The 23,868-nt window shown below is 42.6% G+C and overlaps 1 protein-coding gene across 10 annotated transcripts in view; it reads right to left on the reverse strand.

Moving 5' to 3' along the window:
- Positions 1-23,868, reverse strand: part of SUPT3H (SPT3 homolog, SAGA and STAGA complex component) — a 749,779-nt gene that overhangs the window by 286,710 nt on the left and 439,201 nt on the right. For all 10 annotated transcript variants that reach the window (XR_011031323.1, XR_011031322.1, XM_068280159.1 and 7 more), the window contains 2 exons: positions 15,360-15,446; positions 9,697-9,784 (listed from right to left, as the gene is read on the reverse strand). Coding sequence is in view for 8 of the 10 variants with exons in the window: in XM_068280159.1 (XP_068136260.1) it covers positions 9,697-9,784; positions 15,360-15,446 (175 nt within the window). In the remaining 2 variants the exon portion in view is untranslated. The remainder of the gene's footprint in view (positions 1-9,696; positions 9,785-15,359; positions 15,447-23,868) is intronic.

Here is a 23,868-nt window from a genome sequence, read left to right on the forward strand (position 1 = left end):
AGGATGCCATTGCTACTCTTTGCAACTTTGCAAGCAATCTGCAATGGAATCTGCAAGAAGGAATCATCAAGGAATCAGTAAGGAATCAGCAAGGAATCTGCAAGAAATCAGCAAGGAAAATTCAATGCATTGGTCACTTCCTGGTACTGCTGATCGCGCACTTCCGGTTTGGGGCAGGGGGGTACCACCTGTGAGGGCATGTACTCTTACATGCCCACTATACAAGCGGAGAGAGATTGGTTTTGCCCCCCGCAGATGTGCCTACAAATCGCCGCTGAAATTATGTCCAGCATAGCGGTACATACGTCAGGAACAGGAAATTTGCAATGTCCCGCTATGCGGGACATATAAGTGGAAAGGGTTAAAGGAATACTGTAGGGGGGGTCGGGGAAAATGAGTTGAACTTACCCGGGGCTTCTAATGGTCCCCCGCAGACATCCTGTGCCCGCGCAGCCACTCACCGATGCTCCGGCCCCGCCTCCGCTTCACTTCTGGAATTTCAGACTTTAAAGTGTGAAACCCACTGTGCCTGTGCTGCCGTGTCCTCGCTCCCGCTGATGTCACCAGGAGCGTACTGCGCAGGCACTGACCATACTGGGCCTGCGCAGTACGCTCCTGGTGACATCAGCGGGATCGAGGACATGGCAACGCAGGCACAGTGGTTTTCACACTTTAAAGTCTGAAATTCCAGAAGTGAACCGGAGGCGGGGCCGGAGCATCGGTGAGTGGCTGCGCGGGCACTGGGTGTCTGCTGGGGATTATTAGAAGCCCCGGGTAAGTTCAGCTCAGTTTCCCCCGACCCCCCTACAGTATTCCTTTAAGCTGCACACATTTGCTTACGATATCTGCATAATTCTGCATCAACTTAAGAGTTATTTGCATCTTATTCACCATAACTAAAGGGGTAAGTCAATAATATGCAAATAATTCTGATTTGATTAAAATCTTAGTACTATTTTTCAATTTTCTACTATTATTTATACTAATTTTTAGTAAACGTATGCAGCTTGATAATCAATCAATCAATCAATCAATCAATCAATCCTATACAGCCACTGTGACATTTGATTGGTCCACAAAGCTGCATAAACAAGTTAATTTAACAAATAGGCAGATACTAAACTAACAAGCAGTGATGGGTAGGGTAAGGACAGGCAGGTACATCAACTATAGGCCAATCCAAGGAGCAGCCAGATAAAGTGACAGACCGATTCTAGTGATAGGCAGGTTCTAGTGACAGCCAAATGATCTCTTTTTGCTGGAGGAGGATGGAGAGGGGAGCCAGGGTGGAAGCAGTTAAACACAGTGAGGGGAGTTTTGTCAGGGTATTGGTGGTAGTGGGCTTAACTATGGCACTATAGCTGAAACTCACATCAAGGCCGAGAGCATGGACATACAGAGAGCGTAAATTGGATAAAGCATGCTCCGCTACTTCCGCTTCTGTTCAACTGGCTGCAGTGCGAGGGCAGAGCAGTGCAAATAGAAGGGAGGCAATCCAAACAGGGGGACCTGTAAGTATTAGGACCCCATACTACACACATTGTCATGTAGGAGCAGTTCAGGTGTGCTTTGAAACATATTGTAGCAAGCAGAGCTTGATCAGAGACTGAAGGGAATGGCCTAGGATTATAGGATTGTATGCTTTCCTATAAAAAGGGTCTTTGTAAGGGGGTGCTTAAAGGTTTTGAGGGTTGTAGAATGATGCATGTATTGTGAAAGGAATTCTAGAAGAGAGGAGAGGCTCGTGAGAAATACTGTGAAAGCGAATGTAAGGAGATAACTTTTCTGAAGCACAGAAGAAGGTCATGCACGTGGTGGAGATGGGGTGGCAACTGGAGACAAGCGAGGAGAGGTCTGTAGGCCAAAGTTAGTAACTTTAAATATATACAGTACATTTCCTGGGGAATCAAGAAGCATTTTACCATGGAATTAATTTCATGGTCGAGTTAGTGGATTATTATTTTTTTCCCCAACATGGCATACTTAGTAAGGCATGGGTGGGCATTCTCCTTGTGGCAACAAGACGTATATAACCTTAGCCCCATCTACCAGAGAATTATTGCCGTTGTGGTGGTCTCTGCAGTGTTCCTACACAAATTGGACAAGTAACAGGATCCAAATTTTGATTTATCCTGGAAAAGCCCTTTCAAGTCTAGATTACAAACAGCGGCAAAACACAACCAGAAACAGGAGAACGTTAAGGACGAGTTGGGCGCATTTGAAATAGAAATATGGAACGCTTGAAAAATAAAATGAAAACATTCCTTTCAAGATAGTCAAAACTGTGCGAATAACATATATTTAAAAAACCCTTCTAAGTTATGTTAATTACTGCATAATGTCTTCCAAAAATACGCTTCTCCTTCCTGAAAGTTATTATTTCAGGTGTTTTAAATCTGCGCACGGAGCGTAAGATGGAAAAGGGAACATGGCAAGCCCTGAAAGGCTACTGATGTTTCTCATCAGAGTTGCCATATAATAGCAGGTCCAGCGAAAGGTGAAGATGTTATTAAAACGCACTTATCCAGCTCGCGACATTCCAGGTTCAAATTGTGCATGGAAGCAGACGGAACATTATAGACTAAATAAAAGTTCTGTTGCTGCGTAACGGATACAGATCGACACATTCAGTACAGAAACCTTGGACGGGAGTCAGCTCATGGGAGGACAGCCTCGGGGGCCTCTGGCTGTCGGAGGAGCTGCAACATCCAGCGTGGCCTTCGTGGGACAACGTGAGATACGCTAGGAGGATTTTTTTTGGCACAGTTAGTCCGCTTTTTAATTTAGTACTGCAAATCTTTAGGGTCCTGCAGACAGAGCAGCTAATTGTAGCAGGACAAAAATGGGCGGGCGGGTGCTAAATAGCCGCCACCGGGGCCACCCACTATGTGAACTGCAGCTACCAATAATGGGCGCAAAGCATCCGCTATTAGTAGTTGCAGTTTGTATTGCGGGCAGACCCAACCATTTTTTGTCGTGGGGGATGGGGTTAAAGTGTACTCAAGCCAAAGCTTGGGTATACAAAATCAGATACTTCCCTTGAAGGACAACTGAAGCGAAAATAAACTACGGTAATGAAAGAAACGATTGTATCTATCTTCCTTCACCTAAAAATGACTTTTTAAGATATTCCACAGTTTTATTTTCTGTTTAAATCTACTTTTTAAGTTTTAACTGTTATATTTTTTTTGCTCAATTACACATTCATTGAAGTATACCAGAGCTAAAAATCTATGAGCTATTGACCCTTTTTATCGCTTTCCTGCTCTAAGAAGCCATTTTCGGCTAGGAAAGTATTTTATAGTTGGAATTTCTTACCAGTGAGGGTCACATTGTAGTCACTTCCTGTCTGAGTCAGGACTGAGTCAGCCACTTACATACCTGATATTTAACTCTTTCAGGCGGAGAAAGAAAAAAAGGAACACAGCATAGTTATTAGTGTGCTAGGCACTGTACATACCCATGTCTAACGTCACTTCGGGTATCCTTTAAGAGAGGGAAGCCTCAGGATCCTAATGAGGCTTCCTTCCCTGCTGTGATGTTCCCCGTCGCTGCTCCTCTTCCTGAGTTTAAGTGCGCACCATGGCCGACTGAGCCCGCCTGCACTTGTGCAGTAGCACGGAGGCAACGGGGGGCTTGGACCGACTGCAGGAAGCATCATTAGGATCCTTAGACTTCCCTCTCTAGTCGTAAGTGTTAGATTTTGAACCCAAGCTTAAGCTTGGGTTGGCTTTTAAGAGAACCCGAGGTGGGCAGATGGGAGACAGAGGCCTGTTCTCTGCCTCATAACATGCCTCTGTGTCCCCACACAGCCGCACTCTGCCCCCCCACCACCACGCTATAGCCCCCCCAAGATTAGCAACAATAGTTGTCACTATTTCGAAGGTAAACACAGGGAGAGGGATTCCCTGTTCAAAACACCCGCCGGGGGCATTCCTGCAAGGCTTCCAAAGCTTTCATTGGGCAGGTCTCTCTCCCTGGCCGCGCCCCCTGCCACTGCCCCGCCTCCCTGCACACTGGATGAGAGAATGAATCTCTCATCCCAGCGTCATGATCTATAGGTCACGAAAGTGAAAGTGGGCCATTGCGGCCGACAGGAGCGGTGGTTTTTTGTCGGCTACTTGATCCGCTCAGCCCCGTGGATCAGGTAGCCTACTTTTTTTTATTATTATTTGAACCCACCTCAGGCTCTCTTTAAGGTAAGGTGCTGGGGGGTTTATTGGTTGCCTGAGGAGAGGGTTATTAGTTGCCCACCAGGGGAGGGTTCTGTGTGAACAAGTAGGGAGAGGTTAGGTCATATATTACCGATATTTCACTACATCAGTTAGGTTGTAGAATAACGTTACATTTACTGATATTTCTATTACCGCTGTAAATGGCTTCCTTAACTATTTTAGTTTTCCGTTTCCGCCCGTGTCCAAATTAGCGTGCAGCGTTCTGAAATGTACGCCGTGCAGAGCTCAATTACAACAGGCAGGGTGCACACTTATTTCCAAAAACTGAACATCTTTTCGCATGCGTCTTCCGCATAAAATTTGTGTTCGTATGCAAATTTTCTCACTTTTTTTTTTTTACTGCAGGTACTGAAAGTCAATAGGAATTCACTTGTGATGTGCAAATTTGCTCTGCAAGAAATAAGTGTGTTTCATGCTAGTGGAAATGCAAATGCCAAATTTAGCATTTAAATTTAGAGTTGTAGCATTTAAAACACAACTGCCAAATTTAGTAATTAGCAGTAGCAATTAGCAAACAAAAGCTTTCATCAGCAGGAGGGGGTGGATAGGACAATGTACTTCAAAAACATTTTGGGAAGTCACACTTTATTGAGCATACCTCTGTGCTCAGCTTCAATAACTGATAGCTGGGTCAAGTATTCTTTAATGGAAATGAAATGCAAATTAAAGTTTGGAACTGGGCCAATGAAAGATTGGTAGGGAGTGGGTTTGATTGACTCAGTTCCAAATTGCATGCAATCTGGAATTTTTTCATCTCGCTGTCCATCTCTAGTGATGTCCTACATTTACCTCCAGTTCTAAGGCAGAAACACTCTACGTTGTTCTGGTTATGAATGGAGGAGATGCTTTCGGTGTTTTATTCCACCAGTAGCTGTAGTAAGCTGCTTTGTGTCACAGCCGTAGAGGAAATGATTACACTCCGGGAACCGTTTTGTTGGCACTGGCAGCAGAACACGTGGAACACCTCGGTGCCTATGTCAGCCTGGCCTGTGCCGAGGAATTCCTGCATAATGCACCAGCCGCTGTCCTGGGCAATCAGTTTCAAAGCCACCCCTTCTGCCCATTGTCACCGCACTGAAATTACACATGCTGAAATCAATTACCGGCTTAATCAGGACCAGTTTGTGAAAACATCCCTGAAAGGAAACGGCTCACTCATAACAAGGATGTTGTGCTTATCCGTCTTACAACGAGCCCACCAAATTGTACGGTAATCCCTCTCTCGCTGTGGGGGGAAGAGCCAGACTGGGGTTTAAAGGAGAACACCAGGTATCAAAAGCACATGGTCTTCTGAAAGAAGAGATGATAATGTCAGGATTGCCTCTATGTTGGGACTTTAGCCTCAAATTGTTCTCCGCTTTGGATAAAGTTGGCAAGGACCTCTTTTAGACCCTTTAGGGGCCTTCCTCCTTTCCTCAGGTGAAAATAAGTTTTTTGCCTGGAGGAAAGGGGGAAGGCCCCTGAAACACGTTGCAACCTAATAAACCTTTGTTATTTTACCTTACACGAACCTCTCCGTACATCTTATCACAATCACTGCTCATCTCATTTAGCATCTTTCTGCCGCCGTGCTGCTCAGGTCCCACGTGTGGTTCCTTTGTGCAGCATGGCCACAGCACCTTTATGTGCACAGAACAAGCCACTACCTCTCCTGCCACCGCCACACGCCTGACGGAAATAGGCACACTGCCATCTGACAGAGGAACACGTGGCTGGTGCAGGGAGTGGCTTCCCACAGATCATCTGATTGCTACAGAAGGATGCCACTGCCACAAGGCCCGATCCCCAGCTAGGATGGGACAAAAGCCTTCAAGCAACCTATACGGGCTCATCAGCATCAGGTGAGATCACTCCTCGGCCAGCTGGCCAAATCTCATTGTTTCTCCTCTGAGTGAGCTCTTTCCCCCTCTTTACAGATAGTTTGTTCCATGAACAGCTCCCTAGAGCAAGAGGGAGGGGGGGGGGGGGGGGGGAAGAGTCGCCTAAATATTGATAAAACGGTGTTAAAACAGCTAAAATTCGTACATGGAAAAAACTAATTTTATTAAGCGATGCGTTTCGTGGTTACTGCCACTTCCTCAGGCCAAATACGCACAGAAATAAATCAAGGTGGCAATGAGGAACGCCTCATGCTCCCCTAGAGCATCGGTTTACCTTTTCCATGTGTTGCTCCCCATTTTCAGCCTCCTCTTTCATATGTAGCCACCCTTCTTTCATGTCCAGGTGGCCTCTAAAGCTAGGTTCACAGTGGTTAGTTTCATAACGCATGCGTTATAATGAGTGTGAACGGCAACGGAGACTGGACATAGATTTACTACAAAGCCTGCATGCAGCGAGTTAGAATAACATGATCAGTTACAAAGCAGTACTGTGAACAGGACCATAGAAGTGTATGAGCAGAATTATTCTGCAATGCAACTGAGCACTGTGAGCCTCGCCCTTAGGCTGCATGCGCCCAAGACCCGAGCCTTTGTGGCCTTTCCAGAAATGCAGCCCTACTGTACTGTCAACAGAAATGGTGTAAGCACCTGTTGTGGCTTCCTCCAATAAAAACAAGTTTAACCCATTCGCGTTCCGTCGTTTTCACGTGAGAAATGTTCACCTCCCATTCATTAGCCTATAACTTTATCACTATTTATCACAATGAACTGATCTATATCTTGTTTTTTCTGCCACCAATTAGGCTTTCTTTGGGGGGTACATTTTGCTAAGAGCCACTTTACTGTAAATGCATTTTAACAGGAAGAATAAGAAAAAAACGGAAAAAATCATTTTTTTCTCCGTTTTCAGCCATTATAGTTTTAAAATAATACATGTCTCCATAATTAAAACTCACGTATTGTATTTGCCCATATGTCCTGGTTATTACACCGTTAAAATGATGTCCCTATCACAATGTATGGCGACAATATTTTATTTGGAAATAAAGGTGCATTTTTTCCATTTTGCATCTATCACTATTTACAAGTTTAAAATAAAAAAAATATAGAAATATTTCATCTTTACATTGATATTTAAAAAGTTTAGACCCTTAGGTAAATATTTACATGTTTTTTTTTTTTATTGTAATGGTTTTTTTTTATTAATAGTAAACATTTTATTTGGGTAGTTTTGGGAAGGTGGGAGGTAAACAATAGATTTATAATGTAAATGTGTGTTAATTTTTAATTATTTTTACTTTCAGTTGTAGTATTACTTTTTGGCCACAAGATGGCGGCCATGAGTTTGTTTACATGACGTCACTCTAAGCTTAACACACGCTTAGAGTGATGCATCGGGCAGGGAACAGCCAGAAAAAGCACAGCTTCCGAGAGAAGCTGTCGCTTTTTCAGCGGGGGAGAGGAATCAGTGATCGGGCACCATAGCCCGATACATTGATTCCGTGGTTACCGAATCCGCGGCCGGGAGTGCGCGTGCACGCGCGCGATCGGCCGCGGGAGCGCGCGGTAGCGTGCATGGTTCCTGGAAGTAGTTTCTACGTCCAGGAACCAAAATAGGTTAAAGAGTTAATGTACGTGTACCTAATGAGCATTTTCCCCTTTAGCGGAAAATAGCAGCGTAGTCAGAGCTCCCAGTTTAGCACCAAAATCAATAGCGTCAAGCCTACACATGTCCACATACTTTAAATGTTGTTCTTATTAACCACTTCAGCCTACAGGGTTAAGATTCTTTAACATCTGAGCAACTTTCACCTCCCATTCATTTGCCAATAACTTTAGCACTACTCATCACAATGAATTGATCTATATCTTGTTTTTTCCGCCACCAATTAGGCTTTCTGTGGGTGATACATTTTGTTGAGAATTAATTTATTCTAAATCCATTTTAACAGGAATATTAAGAAAGAAATGGAAAAAAATCATTATTTCTCAGCTTTTGGCCATTATAGTTTGAAATTAATACATGCTACCATAATTAAAACCTATGTACTTTATTTACCAATTTGTCCCGCTTATTACACCATTTAAATTATGTCCCTATCACAATGTATGGCGCCGATATTTAATTTGGAAATAAAGGTGCATTTTTTTCAATTTGCGTCCATCACTATTTAGAAGCCCATAATTTAATAAATCATATTGATATACTCCTTTGACATGAATATATAAAATGTTCAGACCCTTAGGTAACTTTTTTTTTTTAATTATTGTAATTTTTTATTTTATTTTTTATTAAAACTTGTATGTGGGTATTTTTTGGTGTGGGAGGTAAACAGGGGATTTTAAATGTTTAAAATTGTATTTATTCAATACAAAGTGTTTTTTGGTGTAGTTTGCCATTTGGCCACAGTCAAACTGGGAGCGATCGATCTCGCTCCCAGGAAGAAGTAAGAAGACGGGGAACTTTTTGATCTCAGAAAAGCCGCAGCGTCTGAAGAGACACTGTCAGCTTTTCTCTGGGGGGGGGGGGGGGGGGGGGGGTCCGATCAGTGAAAGGGATTTATAATCCCTTTCATTGGTAGCTGGGCTAACGGGCGGCAGCGCGCACGGGGGGGGCCCGTAGGAGTGCGCGCAGTCTAACTGGACGAAAATTTTCATCCAGTTAGGCTCAAGTGGTTAAATCTGCAATCAAATTAAATAGGAACTCTAGCGGAAAGGGGTAAAAAAAAATATATCAATACACTGCTAAGTAAGAAGTTAAAAATTAGAAATAAGATCAAGAAATGATTGATATTTGCCATGTAGTTTGTTCATGTTGTTTGATCCACAATCAGCCCCTGCATGTCACCATCTTTACTAGGGATGATCACAGATATGTAATTTTTTTTCCGAGTTGATGCAAATGTATGCAAATTCTTATGCAAATATATGCAGCTTAAAAATGGACCAATCAATTAAAACCTGGGTTTAAATTGAACGGTCTGTTTTTAAACTGCATACATTTGCATAAATATTTGCATAATTTTGGAAAAATGTGCATCTCATTGCTCATCCCTAATCTTTACTATTGGCAGACAGGAAAAAAACTAGACAGCACCAACTGCCATTATCTATAACCACACCCCCTAACATTGAAGCTATTTTTTTTTCAATAGCTTTACATATACACAGAGGAAGATACTGGTTGCTTAGCAGTTTGGAAACAGCCGTTATTTCCCACAATGCAATGAGGTTCACAGACAGCAAATTGTCAGGACCATGGTCATGACATCACACTGTGGGAGGGGTTTCACCACAATATCAGTCGTACAAACCCCACCTGATGGTCTATTCAAGAAAAGGATTAGATTTCTCATGGGAAAGGGGGTATCAGCGACCGGTTGGGATGAAGGTCAATCCAGGGTTACAGTTATCTAAATCTCAGTGCGTTTTCGTTTTCAAAGATACGGTACTGATTTATTTTAACCCTTTGTATGACATGATTCAACCTCAAGATCCTTGGCCAGGAGGAGGGACAGAAGTGAGGTAGGTACTATGTTATGGAGTGCAGATAGCATTACATAAGTCAAATTAACTTCTACCTTCAAGGTCGTCTTCCTCGATGCCTTTCAATACTTTGGATTTGTAATCCCGAAACACCATATATTTCAGAAGTCGCTTCAACTTTTTCTGTGGAAGGAAGTGAAAAACAAAAGACTAATATGTACAGGACCAACCAGAGCATGAGAAGAGGAGGAGGTGGTGTGGTGCAGGTTTCAGCGGTAAAACAAGTGTGATCGGAGACAACAAGTGCAGTGAATAACATGGATTATCTCGTTATGGTGGCGTCTGCTGAAGAGTGGGATAATTGAAAACAGCAAATGAACAGTTAGTTGTTAACCAGTTGAGGACCCCAGGCTTACACCCCCCTAGCGACCAGGCCATTTTTTACAATTATGCACTCTGCAGCTTTAACAGTTCAATGCTCGGCCATACAACTTCCCAGCCAAATGAATCTTGCCCCCTTTTCTTCCCACCAACAGAGCTTCCTGTTGGTGGTCTCTGACTGATGCTGTGATTTTTTTATTTGTTATTTATTTTAAAAAAAAAATTCCCTCCCCCTGAGCTCTTACCACGCCATTCACCTCTCACAGGCATCAGCCTAGGAGAGGGATTAGATTGGCGAGTCACTACTGGGGGCAGCCGAGTGACAGGCTGGTAGGCTGATCGCGGAGCTACGCGACTTGGCAGGGAATGATCGCGCATGCGCACGCGTTCCCTGCTATTCCCGGCCTCCTGAACTAGACACTTATCGGTGTCAGGCGGTCCTGGCGGCGCCACCTACCCACCGCCCATTGGCGCTATGCAGTTGGGAAGGGGTTAAAGCACAGCTGAAGCGAAAAAAACCTATGATTTAATGAATTGTATGTATAGTACCTGTACTATACATACAATTCATTAAATCATAGGGGTTTTTTTTCGCTTCAGGTGTGCTTTAATGCATAGAACATTAGCAGCAAAGAAAAGAGTCTTATTTTTTTACTTTCAGTTAAAGAGACTCTGTAACAAAATTTTGAGCCTTATTTCTTCTATCCTATAAGTTCCTATACCTGTTCTAATGTGCTCTGTCTTACTGCAGCCTTTCCTAGTTGCACAGTGGCTGTATTATCTTTGTTATATGATCTAATCTTCTCTCCTCTGTCAGCTCTGTCGGGCTGAGGCTGGAATGTGTGGAATGTGCTGTGCTGCTTGTGATAGGATATAAGCTATACACACCCTCTCCAGGCCCCCTGCACACTCTGTATGACTCACACTGCGCTACTCTCAGCCTATCACTTGCTATGTCTTTTGTTTGTAAACACTGCATAAAACTGGCAATTACAAGCCAGGATTGCACGCAGCAGGGAGTGGCAGAAACAGCACAGAGGGGCCCAGGAGAACATCATGAATAGAATGGTATGATTTTTATTGTAAGAATTTTACAGTACAGATTCTCTTTAAATAGCTTTTTTTTATATATAACATTGCTTTTCTCTTGCTACTAATGTTCTATTTATTATCTGTACTACACATACAGTTCATTATATGAAGTTTTTTTTCTCACTTCAGGTTTCCTTTATAACTCCATTCATATGCTGATTATCATCTGTCCTCCACTAATGGCCCGCGTCCGTTGTGCTGTCCTTGAAATGAAAAGCGTGCTTGCCAGATCGTCATTCTGGCTCTTGATATATTTAAACATATTCATTATGTTACATCTAAAGTGCCTTTCTGCCAAACTAAATACGCTCAGCCTTCTGTCCTTTCATTACAAGTAAGACTTCCCATTCCACTTTTATTAGCTCGGTTGCTCACATCTGAACTCTTGCTGAATACAATATGTCCCACTTAAAGTAGTTGCCCAAACATCTACCCCACAGTCCAGATGTGGTCTCATAAGTTCTTATACCATTGGTACTACTATATGTTTAGACCAGGGCAGTTTCTAGGCTAAATTGCACCCACAGCGAGGGTGTAAAAATTGCCACCCCCCCCCTTTGGGGCCAGGTATAGGTGCCCACAGTATAGACAGTATAGTTTAGCCAGGTCTAGTTGCAACCAGTATAGGCAGCCAGCTATAGTTCCCCCCAGTATACATAACAAGGCATAGGTGCCCTAGTATGGGTAGCTAGTATAATTGCCCCCAGTATAGGTTAGCCAGGTAGGTGCCTACAGTATAGGTAGCCAGTATAGTTGCCCCCAGTATGGGTTAGATAGGCAGGTGCCTCAGTATAGTTTAGATAGGCAGGTGCCCCCAGTATAGGTCAGCTAGGTGGGTGCCTCTAATATAGGTAGCCAGTATAGTTGCACCCAATGGGCTTGATTCATAAAGCGGTGCTAACTGTTAGCACGCCTGTGAAAACCCCCTTAGCACGTCTAAACGAGCTTTTCGTGCGCAAAACTTTACGCGCCCAAGACTTTAAAACTTTACGCACGCACTGCACAGAGCGCAGGGCGCTCCGCGCGAAGTGCCCATTAAAGCCTATGGGACTTAGCGCGCGCATAGGACTTTGCATGCGCAAACTTAGCGCACGATCTGATTGAGAAATCCGGTGCTAACCTACTTAGCACCCTGGTTAGCACGTCTAAAGACTTTAGACGTGCTAAGTAGGTTAGCACTGCTTTGTGAATCATATAGGTTAGATAGGTAGGTGCCCACAGTATAGGTTAGTTAGGTAGGTGCCTCCAATATAGGTAGTCAGTACAGTTGCCACCAGTATAGGTTAGGTAGGCGCCCCCAGTATAGGTTAGATAGGTAGGTACCCACAGTATAAGTTAGATAGGGAGGTGCCCCCAGTATATGCTAGACAGGTAGGAGCCCCAGTATAGGTTAGATAGGTAGGAGCTGTCACAGACGAGCCGTGAAAAAACGCAATCGCAATTGGTTTTCTGCACCGATTGTGATTAACATTACAATTCCAATTGTATGTGTAAGTATAGCAGAATGCAGATAACTTGGGGTCTGTCTCTGAAACCCTACCACTCTAGCAGACAGCAGATTCTATTTAGCTGGATGACACTGTTTCTGGGGATCACAAGGTTTTATTTTACTTAAGAACAAAGGGTTTCCTTCAATGGCAGATAACAACTAGGTGTGAAAGCTCCACTAGCAGCAGCACCAAATGGTTACCCTTTCAGTAAAGGAAGCCCAAAGCAGCTCTTCAAAGCAGGACAGCAGGGATACTGGAGCCATTCTAAGTGTATTGGGAATAAATGTATTACATGATTTTTGTGAAGAAAAACAAAAGTTTGCTTTCCTAAAACAGAAAGAATTTGCGATAATTCAGGTTAGAGTGAGCTCGAGATGTCTCCCAAGTGTGCCTTGTAAAGGATGCCGTACATCTGATAGGTTTGGAAATGATATCATTTTTTGGTCAGGATCCGCTGAGTATTTTAATATTAAATGTATGCTGCTGACATACCCAGCCACCGAGTTATTAAACTTCTCAGTAACTGAACACCCTACGGCATCCATGTTTAATATCATTTCGACGTCTATTTTGAACTTGTGATTATTATTTGTGTGCAAGAAGCGCAGGATGAAATGGAAAATGTCATATTTGTTTGGCTTAAGCTTCCCGCCCAAAAATAATACCGCCCAGTCCAGCCCAGGGGCCGCCTGAGATCCCGCCCTAAAAACTGGATCATTCAGAAGGACAAGGTTGAGGCTCCACCCCAGTTCTCCCATTTTCCATCTGACCGTAACCAGCTGGAGGACCCCGACGCTGGTATCCCTGTTTCATTCAATCTGGAACAAAGGGCTTAAACTTGCTTCCACAAACGGACATAATTCTTCTAACTTTAGGTATCCATTTTTGTTTATTTTTTTCACTTTTATTTTACACTGGGTTATCATTGTCTAGTTGTTACTTTTAACGATTTTCTGTACATATTAATTATTTATATTGCATTTATAAACAAAAGACTTTAAGTCAATTATTTTCTCAGCTGCACCCTGCTATTCAGCCAACCAGAAGGAATCCTAGCTTCTGACGATACGTTACTTGCAGTATTGTCGTTATAGCCAGAATATTGTGTTCTAAGCGTTTTATTCGCAGGTCTTAGAATCAGTGAGAATAGGTCCTTAGCCCCTTACAGAGGTGGTGGCAGCTTTGTACCCTGAAATAGTGTGTAGCTTGTGTTTCTGTAGCTAACACGCTTCCTCCTAGCCTGTCTGCTGCCAAATTCCAGCTGTTTCAGCTAATCTACTACATCCACGAGTTTGGACGGTGTGTGGGTTGAAATACATTGGAAGGCATTGAGCAGTCTGGCCACTAGGGGGCATTTGTGATAGGTGTCCTCAGTATAGATTAGATAGGTAGGTACCCCCAGTATAGGTTAGATAGGTAGGTGCCCCAAGTATAGGTTAGAAAGGTAAGTGCACCCAGTATAGGTTAGATAGGTAGGTGCCCACAGTATAGGTTAGATAGGTAGGTGCCCGCAATTTAGGTTAGATAGGTAGGTGCTCCCCATAATGGAGGGGGGGAGTCAGCCGTGGGGAGGGCGGCCAACTTCTCCCTCCCCGCTCTCCGTGCTCCCCCCTGCGCTGCAGAGTTAACGCAGGGAAGCCTCTCGTATTGAGCAACTCACCTCCCTGCCGTTCCAATCGACGCTCGCTTGCCACTGGTCTCCTCTGCATAGCCGCGTATGCACACTCTACTTCCTGCTAAACAGGAAGTAGAGTATAAGCAGTTATGCAGAGACCAGAGTCAATTGTAAAACAGGGAGGTGAGTTGCTGTATACATCTCTTCCCTGCACTAACTCTGCAGCGGAGGGGGAAGCACGAAGAGCAGCTCCGGGGAGAGGAAGGAGAGAAGTCGGGCCGCCCTCCCCAAAGCCACGGCTGTGCTGAAAATAACGCAACATGCAGAACTTGCATGTAAAATTACATCTGATCTCCTCTTGAGTTGATATGCGATTCTCTCAGATCCCACACATTTATAATAATGGAATCACACAGCATTTCAGCAAAACTGCATGCAACCGCGCTGAAATGCAATGCATGGCTGGAGACATCAGGTGGCGCAGTCCATGCACATCTGATGTCCTTGTGGTGCACATACACCGTGTGTTGCTGAAAACTGATCAGCAACCCCCAAAAAAACCAGAACCTGGGGCTCAAGCCCATCTGCGTTATCTTCTCACAATCAGGGCCGGGTCTCTCATGAAGCAAGGTGAAACATCAGGCGCAGAGAATACAGGGGCAGCATATTTGTACTGTGTTTACACTAACAGCATGCAGTCAGAGTTGCAGAGCAAAGTGAAGAGGTCATCATTGGGGAAAAGCAGCTTGTTGTGCTCTGTGAGGAGTCTGGCAGTGAGTGAGGAGGTGGGGAGGCAGGAGAGCAGCAGTGTTTCATTTGACTTGCACAGCAAAAGGGAGGAGGTGGCACTGCTGTACTGAGGAACAATGGAGTGGCTGAGGGTGAGAAGTTTGTTTTTGTCACAGATTCACAGCCAGCCAGTGTGCTATTGTGATGAGCTGCAGCATGTCATGTGAGAACATTAAATGAGCCAGAGTAAATTGTCGGGTACTGTGTGATCATTCCAAATCCAGTGGGAGTAGGGGGCGAATGCTCACAAGCAAAAAGTCTAGAACCGGCCCTGCTCACGGCCCTTTCATCTGTTCCTGATCTGGTTCTTTGGTTCTCTCTTTTAGCATTTGCATCAGCTGCTGAAGCAGGCTGTGAAGGGGAACATAAGCACTGGCTTTTACAAACATACCTTATCTCTCCGCATCAGGAAGAGAAGATCTTCTGCAGATATAACCCTCGCACCTCTCATCTGAGACACTTCTGCAGCTTGCTGCAACTACAAGGAAACAAACACAAAGTCAACTTACTACAACTCTACTGTACATATCTGATTGTGACTTTTACTATTCAGCATGACACTTATTAAAAGGATGTTGCTAAGCTCCTTGCTTCGGTTGAAAGCTTCTGGCTGCATCTGAAGAGGTGATGACATTATATTTTGCTTACATTCCTTTGTCAGATACATTTAGTAAACCTTAGCAAACTGCCGAAACTGAGCTGTACTAAGCTGAGAAGCAGAAAGAGCTGAGACGTGATCACTAGATAGATTTTAATATTTAAATACAGCAGCTAGGGAATAAAATGCAAATGTAGACAGCCAATATTACTTGTGCACAAAAGCAAATATGATAACTGTATGGGGTAATAAAAAAGTAGGAAAACACATTTTTATTGAATGTTATGTCAGAGTTTTATTCCACTTTAAAGGGAACCCGAGGTGAGAGGGATATGGAGGCTGACATGTTTGTTTCATTTTAAATAATGCACATTGCCTGGCTGTCCTGCTGATCCTCTGCCTCTAATTCTTTAGCCATAGAGCCTGAACAAGCACGCAGATCAGATATCTGTGACAAATGTGACAAGATTAGCCGCATACTTTTTTCAGGTGTGTGATTTAGACCCTACTGAACAGAAAGATCAGCAGGACAGCCAGGCAACTGTCGTTGATTAATAGGAAATAAATATAGCAGCCTTCATAGGTCTTACACCTCAGATTCCTTTTAAAGAGGGATTGTCAGCCACAAAACCAAAGTCCACTTACCCACTGCTCTGTGTTTAATATGCAGCCTGCAACCTGACCCTGCATTGCAAGCACTCAAGATTTATTGCAGCAGAAACATTTCTGAATAAATTGATCTCAGTCAGACTGGCTCTACTTTTGCCATTGCCGACGAGAAGGAAGCGTGTCATCACCCTTTACACATTCCTGCTCCTCACTGATTGGCTGAGGGCAGTCCAGTGAGCAGCTGAAATCTGATCTATGCTGTGCTCACATGTGTTAACAAAGCAAGTCAGCTATGACAGTGCCATTTCTAGGAGCAAAAAAGGAAGAGGAAATTACATCTAGATTGGCTTCAGTCAGAGGGAATCAAGATGGCAAATGCTAGGAACAGAATTATCTTTATTTACTATTTACAATTCACTGAAAACAAAACATGGACTTTACAATATATCTGTTATGTAAGTAGAACAAAAAGTTTCCTAATTATACATGTGTTGTTTTTTTCCCTGGGATAGTATGACTATTGCTTTAAAGGACAACTGTAAAAAAAAAAAGGGATGTGGAGGTTGCCATATTTATTTCCTTTTAAAAAATACCAGTTGCCTGGCTAACCTGACGATCTTCTGCCTGTAATACTTTTAGCCATAAACCCTGAAGAATCATATACAGAGCAGGTGTTTTTGACATTATTGTCAGGTCTGAGCAGATTAGCTGCATGCTTGTTTCTGATGTTACATAGTTACAGTTATTTGGGTTGGAAAAAGACATACGTCCATCGAGTTCAACCAGAAAATAAAGTACAACACCAGCCTGCTCCCTCCCATATCCCATGTTATTCAGACACACTGCAGCCAGATAGACCAGCAGGGCTGTCAGGCAACTGGTATTGTTTCAAAGGAACCAGAATTATCCACTGCTCCCATCACTTCACCACGGCGGATCCCCTCCTTGAATCCCTCCACTGGCTTCCTATCCAGTCCAGAATCAGATTCAAGATACTGTGTCTGACCTACAAATCTGTCCACAAAACCTGTCCGACCTACATTTCCGATCTTACTCAGAGGTACACACCTAGCCGCTCACTCCGCTCCTCCAATGAACTTCGCTTGACCGTCCCCCGCATCACCCAGTCCTATGCACGCCTCCAGGACTTCTCAAGAGCTGCTCCAACACTATGGAACTCCCTACCTCCACCCATTATGGCAGCCCCCTTCTTCAGCATCTTCAAGAAGGACCTCAAAACTCACCTTTTCACTCTGGCCTACTACCCCTCACAAGTGCTCTAAATCCACAGCTGAACTCTGGTCCCCTACCTTTCATGTCCTTACCTCTACCTCTAGATTGTAAGCCTTTGGGCAGGGTCCTCCACCGTTTGTGTCCTACCTGATCACGCACCCCCATTACTGTGAACCCATGCTATGGATCTGAGTGAACCTAACTTGCCTAATCTCCATGCTCCATCCAGTGACTAAGCATTACCTTGTACTCATACTGTGGTCTTTCTTGTATTCCTGTATTGTCATATTGCTGTATGTCACCCCTAAATATTGTCTGTAACCTAAATTAATGTCCAGCTCTGCGTAATATGTTGGCGCTTTATAAATACAATAAATAAAGGAAATAAATATGGCAGCCTCCATTTCCCTCTCGCTACAGTTGTCCATTAACTACAGCAGACAAAAGTAATTCCACTAACCTGACCATGCTTGTCTGGCAAAGCCTGCCTAGATCACACATCTATATTAAAATTGTCAGTTTGAGATTTTTTTGTTGCCCAAGTCTCAGCGTTAAATCCATCTGTTCTAAGGGAAATTTTTTTTTTAAAACAGCAAGCCACATAAGTGGGAATACTAAACGTTCCCATTACAAGAGCTGACAAGGTTTGCGAATGCACCTGAAAGCCATTTCATGAAACCCAAGCCTCCTCCATCCCCGGCTCTTGGGCAATACTTCACTCAATACCACTGCGGCATTAATAATTTTCAGATCTCACGCTGCTAACATTTGAATTAGACCCATTCACAACCTCGAAAAGGAGATCAACAAAAACAGTAGCTGGGTCTAATATCCAAAAATCGGGAGAAGAAAAAAACCCTGCTAACGTCGGAAAAAAATACGACTTCAGAGTTGGCAAAGCGACACCGGCCAGAGAACTTCAGCCCATAAATCATAATACAGGGCCGCGTTATTTTTCTTCCACGCTAATCAGAGACGCACAAAACATGAACTGTATCTGCTGCAGACGACACAAAACATTGGGAGCGGGAGCTTAGCGAGACTTCCAACCCCCCCCCCCCCCCCCCCCCCTGCCACCACCGTAAAATCCACTTGGGCTCTTACTGCTACACGCAGGGGCCGGGGCTGACGCAGGGCTGCAGGAACTCATAAGCAACAGTAACCTAATCTAACTTGAAACTGCCCTGGAAAATGTAAGAATGTGAAAAATGATCATCCTATTTGCTTGGCAGGAGTAAAATCAACTTTTATTCTGATTAGATTCGGGGGATGTGAGGTAGTTTTCTTTTCCACTAGGAAAGAAGAGAGAGGAAAGTAAAATGGGTTTTCAGAAGCAGCTGCTACTTGTAGCAAATGAGAAGTAGCCCTCCACTATGACTACTTAAAGAGGAACTCCAGTGAAAATGTAATAAAAAAAAGTGCTTCATTTTTACAATAATTATGTATAAATTATTTAGTCAGTGTTTGCCCATTGTAAACTATTTTTTAAATCCCTGATTTATATTCTGACATTTATTACATGGTGACATTTTTACTGATGGCAAGTGATGTAGCTGCTGCTTGCTGTTTTGGCAGTTGGAAACAGCTGTAAACAGCTATTTCCCACAATGCAACAAGGTTCACAGACAGGAAACTGACAGAAGTACCTCGGTACTCAGAGCTTCTTGTGGGAGGGGTTTCACCACAATATCAGTCATACAGCGCCCCCTGATGGTCTGTTTGTGAAAAGGAATAGAGTTCTCATGTAAAAGGGGGTATCAGCTACTGACTGGGATAAAGTTCAATTCTTGTTCAGAGTTTCTCTTTAAAGGACCACCATCACAAAAAATTGTAACATTTAAAATGCATGTAAACGCATACAACTAGAAGTATGTTTCTTCCAGAATAAAATGAGCTATACATTACCTTTTTCCTATGTTGCTGTCACTTACAATAGGTAGTAGAAATCTGACAAAACTGAAAGGTTTTGGACTAGCCCATCTCTTCAATGGGGGATTCTCAGGGTTTCCTTTATTTCAATAAGCACTTAGTGAATGGCAGTTGCTCCGTCCAACTGCCAAATAAGTTTAAAAACAGGTGGGAGGGCAGGCTGCATCTTTGTATAAATCTCATCCAGGGATTGCTTTTGTAAAAAAATAAACAAAAAATACAAAAAATTCCAAATAAGGAGATGGGCTAGTCCAAAACCTGTCAGATTTCTACTAACTACTGTACGTGACAGCAACATAGGAGAAAAGTAATTTTATGGCTCATTTTACACTGGAAGATTTGTACTTCTTCTTTGTATGTGTGAACATGTATTTTAAATTTTACAATTTTTCACGATAGTGGTCCTTTAAAAGACCACTATAGCAAAATAAATAAATTGTAAAATTAACATGAAAACACAAATACAAAAGTACTGTACATTTCTCCTTGAGTAATATGTGCTATAATTTACTTTTCTCCTATGCTGTGGTCACTTACAGTAGGCAGTAGAAATCTGACAAAACTGACAGGTTTTGGACTAGCCTGTCTTCGATGGAGGATTCTCTGTATTTTCTTTTTTTCAAGAGCACTTGCAAATGGCTGTTGCTCAGTCCAATTGACAGAACAGTGTCTAAACAGGTAGGGAGGTTGGCCAGCATCTATATATTTTCCAGGGAGTGCTTTTGTACAGAATAAATGAAATACTGAAAATCCCCCACGAGGAAATGGACTAGTCGAAAACCAAAAATCCGTCGATTTCTACAAACTACGATAACTGACGGCAACATAGGAAAAAAGTAATGTACAACTGTTTTTACTGTAGAAGAAACATACTTCTTATTTGTATGTGTTTACATGTATTTAAAATTTAATTTTTTTGCAATATTGGTCCTTTAAAGGTGATCATACATGAGTCGGTTATAAGGCTGGATTTGATCGTTTTGATTGAACGTGACAGTTATCCACATTTTCTACATTCACCCTCGACATATTTGATCGATAAGCCACTAAATGATCTAGTATGGTGGCATAGTATATGTATGTTGGTAAATGCCACAGTAAAGGATCTTCCCATCAATTTATTAATGCCAGCTTTTATCTCCTGCAGCTTACAAAATTGGAATACCAGGTTCAGTTTAAATCACCTCTGTATGATGCCTTTATCTACAAAAAGCAACTTTTGTCTCTGGGGTTTTTTTGTCCATGGACTTATCCTACATGCATTTGTCCCAAAATAATGTCATCTGTGTAAAAATCACAAGTTCCCCAGCTCAAAACACAGCGTTCTTAGGATATCATTAAATTCATTTCAATTTTTGGGGTGTAAAAAAAGGAAGGTTCTCTTGCACAGCTTCTGTTCACAAGCACCCCCTATTCTACTGGTCCAGCATGGCCATTGTGCACATGTCCAGGACAGCCAAGCTCACACTGTGAAGACACCGAGGGTCCCAATGCCGCATTGGTATAGCTGACTATAAAAAATAAAATGACTTTAGGATTATAAAAAATTAAATTACTTCAGGATTACTTTTATTGTAGTGAAAATATCATCATAAATAAAAATTTATTTAGTTTTTTCAATATTAATTTACAAATTACGGTACTTCGTGTTTGTACATTGTAAAATCCTTTCTCTCCCTGATTTACATTCTGAAATTTATCACTGGTGGAGGCATCTCTAGTTCTGCCAGGTGATCTGTACAGAATGTTAGATACTGAGAGTTCTATGCAAAGAGGGAGAGGCTGCTTGCTTGGCAGTTGGAAACAACTGTTATTTCCCACAATGCAATGAGGTTTACAGACAGGTAGCGGTCAGGGCCATGGCCCTCACATCACACTGTGGGAGGGGTTTCACCACAATATTACCCAAATAAGTCCCTGATGATCTAATCAAGGCAAAGGCAAATATTTATTGTGGGAAAGGGGGTATTGGCTACTAATTAAGATGAAGTATAATCCTGGGATAAAGTTCCTCTTTAATGTCCCTGAACCTTCCTAGGTTCACCTTTGGCTGAAATAAAAGTTGAGGAGCAGAGACAATGAAATATCAAATTCAGAATGGAACCAATGATCCTAGCAGTATTTTTAGATGGCTGGAGAAGTTAACATATACAAACCGGGTCCCAAATGGGAGATCAGCCTCAGAATAACATCTGCAAAGCAGGAGGGCTCTCACTAAGCAATTGACAGTACAGTAAGATACCTGCGCTGCAGCGCAAATGGACCAACCGGATCAACTTCGGAGTTAGCAACAAGCGCAGCTCCAATACCGCGGGTCAGTGATGGGGCTCTAAGAAGGAGAGAAAGGAACGCGCCATCGTGCATTAATCTTTTTTTATTCTATAGGAGCCTTTTAGACTAAGGCATTTTTACTGCAAGAGGCCGCCAAGTCACTGGAAATCTGTGGAGGCTTGCTTTCACAGTTCAGCATTGCTCTGATTACTTTGGCAATAACTTTATCACTACTTAACACACCTAAATACTTGGTACATTGTTTTTTTCAGGATTAATAAGCCTTTTTGTGGGATTTTTTTTTTTTGGGGGGGGGGGGGGGGGGGGGATTACCTTATTGTCTATGCATTTTTATGGCAGAATAAGGAAAAGCAAACTATTTCCATTTTTATTATTTATAGCTCTAACGTAAACAGTTCTATTGCACGTTAAACCCACACATTTTATTTGTCTCCCTCCCCTGTTTATTAAGACAGGTCATTTGTTTTCATCATGTATCAGGCACAGACTCTATATTTTACTCACTGCTGCCTCTCTCTTCTCCTGCAATGTTTATTTTACTCACATTTACTCTCTAGTCCAGTGTCGAGTTCCCTGGGGGAGTTGCTGTCATTCCTTTTCAACTCTGTAGCCTTTTTATCAGCAATAAACAGTGCCATCAAGAATTATATGGAGAGGAGAGTGAAGAGAGTTATTTTTACATCCTCTGGTAGGAAGTGGTTAAAAAAAAAAGGTAAGGCACCATAGGGTGTTCCTTGTTCTCCTTCTTTGCCGTGTCTAATTCACTGTATTACCGCTAATGGAGAATGAATGAAGGGATATGCTACCGCTGTGAGCTGAGCAGGGCTGGTTTTAGCAACAATGGAGCCCCAGGGCAAAATAAACCTTGGGGGAGGGCCCCCAACAGATACACTGGAACAAAAATCGGCATTAAGGGAACTTTTTTGCAGCTGGTATAGTCAGGGTGTGAAGCCCCAATCGGTCGGAGCTGCACATTCTGGCTACCCCAGCCTGCATGGGGGACAAGGGGTTAAAAAGTTTCAGGAGGGGGACCCAAAATCATTTCTTACAAAAATTTCCCACATTCTAAACATTAACCATTTACCGTCAACCTAGCGTATTAAAATGTCATGCTTTTGCCTGTTAATGGCAACGTGACGTTTTAATACGTTGCGCGTTCCCGCCGCCGCGCCGCTACCGCCGCCGTTTCCGTTGGGTTCCCGTGCTGGGTGATTGGGGAAGAGGACCGAGAGGTCCTCTACCCAATCGCACTGCCTGGAGTGAATGGACGCGACCGCGAACAGCGGCCGCGTCCATTCATAAAAAAGGAAACTGTTAAAGTTTATTAAAGAGTAAAAAATAAAAAGTGATCACTTCCTATATGGGAGAGTGTTCACTAGCGCCATCTTGTGGCCAAAAAGTATATTACACATACAAAGCACATACATATGCAAGTACATACACACTATTAATAAAATTAATAAAATTACACTTACAACCCTCCCTCCCCCCCCCCCCCCCCCCAAAAAAAAAAACACTTGTAAAAAAAAAAAAAAATCAGCTTAAAATAAATAAATAAATAGTTGCCTTAGGGACTCAGCTTTTTTAATCTATATTTTATGGGGGAAAATGATTTTAATTTATTATATAGGGGCAAGAAAAAAAAACAGAAAAATAACACATATATTTCAAAATAATATATTGCCGCCATACATTGTGATAGGGACATAATTTAAACGGTTTAATAAACGGGACAACTGGGCAAATAAAATGTGTTTGTTTTATCCACAGGAGAATGTTTAATTTTAAAACTATAATGGCTGAAAACTGAGAAATAATGATTTATTTTCATTTTTTGTTTTTTTTTTCCCATTAAAACGCATTTAGAATAAAAACATTCTTAGCAAAATGTACTACCCACAGAAAGCCTAATTGGTGGCGAAAAAAACGAGATATAGATCATTTTCTTGTGATAAGTAGTAATAAAGTTATTAGGGAATAAAAGGGAGGAGCACTGACAAGTGAAAATTGCTCTGGTCCGTTAGAGTAAAAACCCTTGGGGGTGAACTGGTTAAAAAAAAATTAAAAAAAATTGGGAAAATAGGAAAAAATGCCAGGGATCTTCATACAGCCATATGTATAGCGATCCCTGGCCAAAGCGCTGCGGCTGCGTATGGACCCCCTGGAAACCTCGTCAGGAAATGTATTGCTCTTTCCTTTGATGCATGTAAAAATACACTACCGTTAGGTTTGCTACTAA

The sequence above is a fragment of the Hyperolius riggenbachi genome, chromosome 4, assembly GCF_040937935.1.
Source record: "Hyperolius riggenbachi isolate aHypRig1 chromosome 4, aHypRig1.pri, whole genome shotgun sequence".
In the NCBI taxonomy this organism is placed as follows: Eukaryota; Metazoa; Chordata; class Amphibia; order Anura; family Hyperoliidae; genus Hyperolius; species Hyperolius riggenbachi.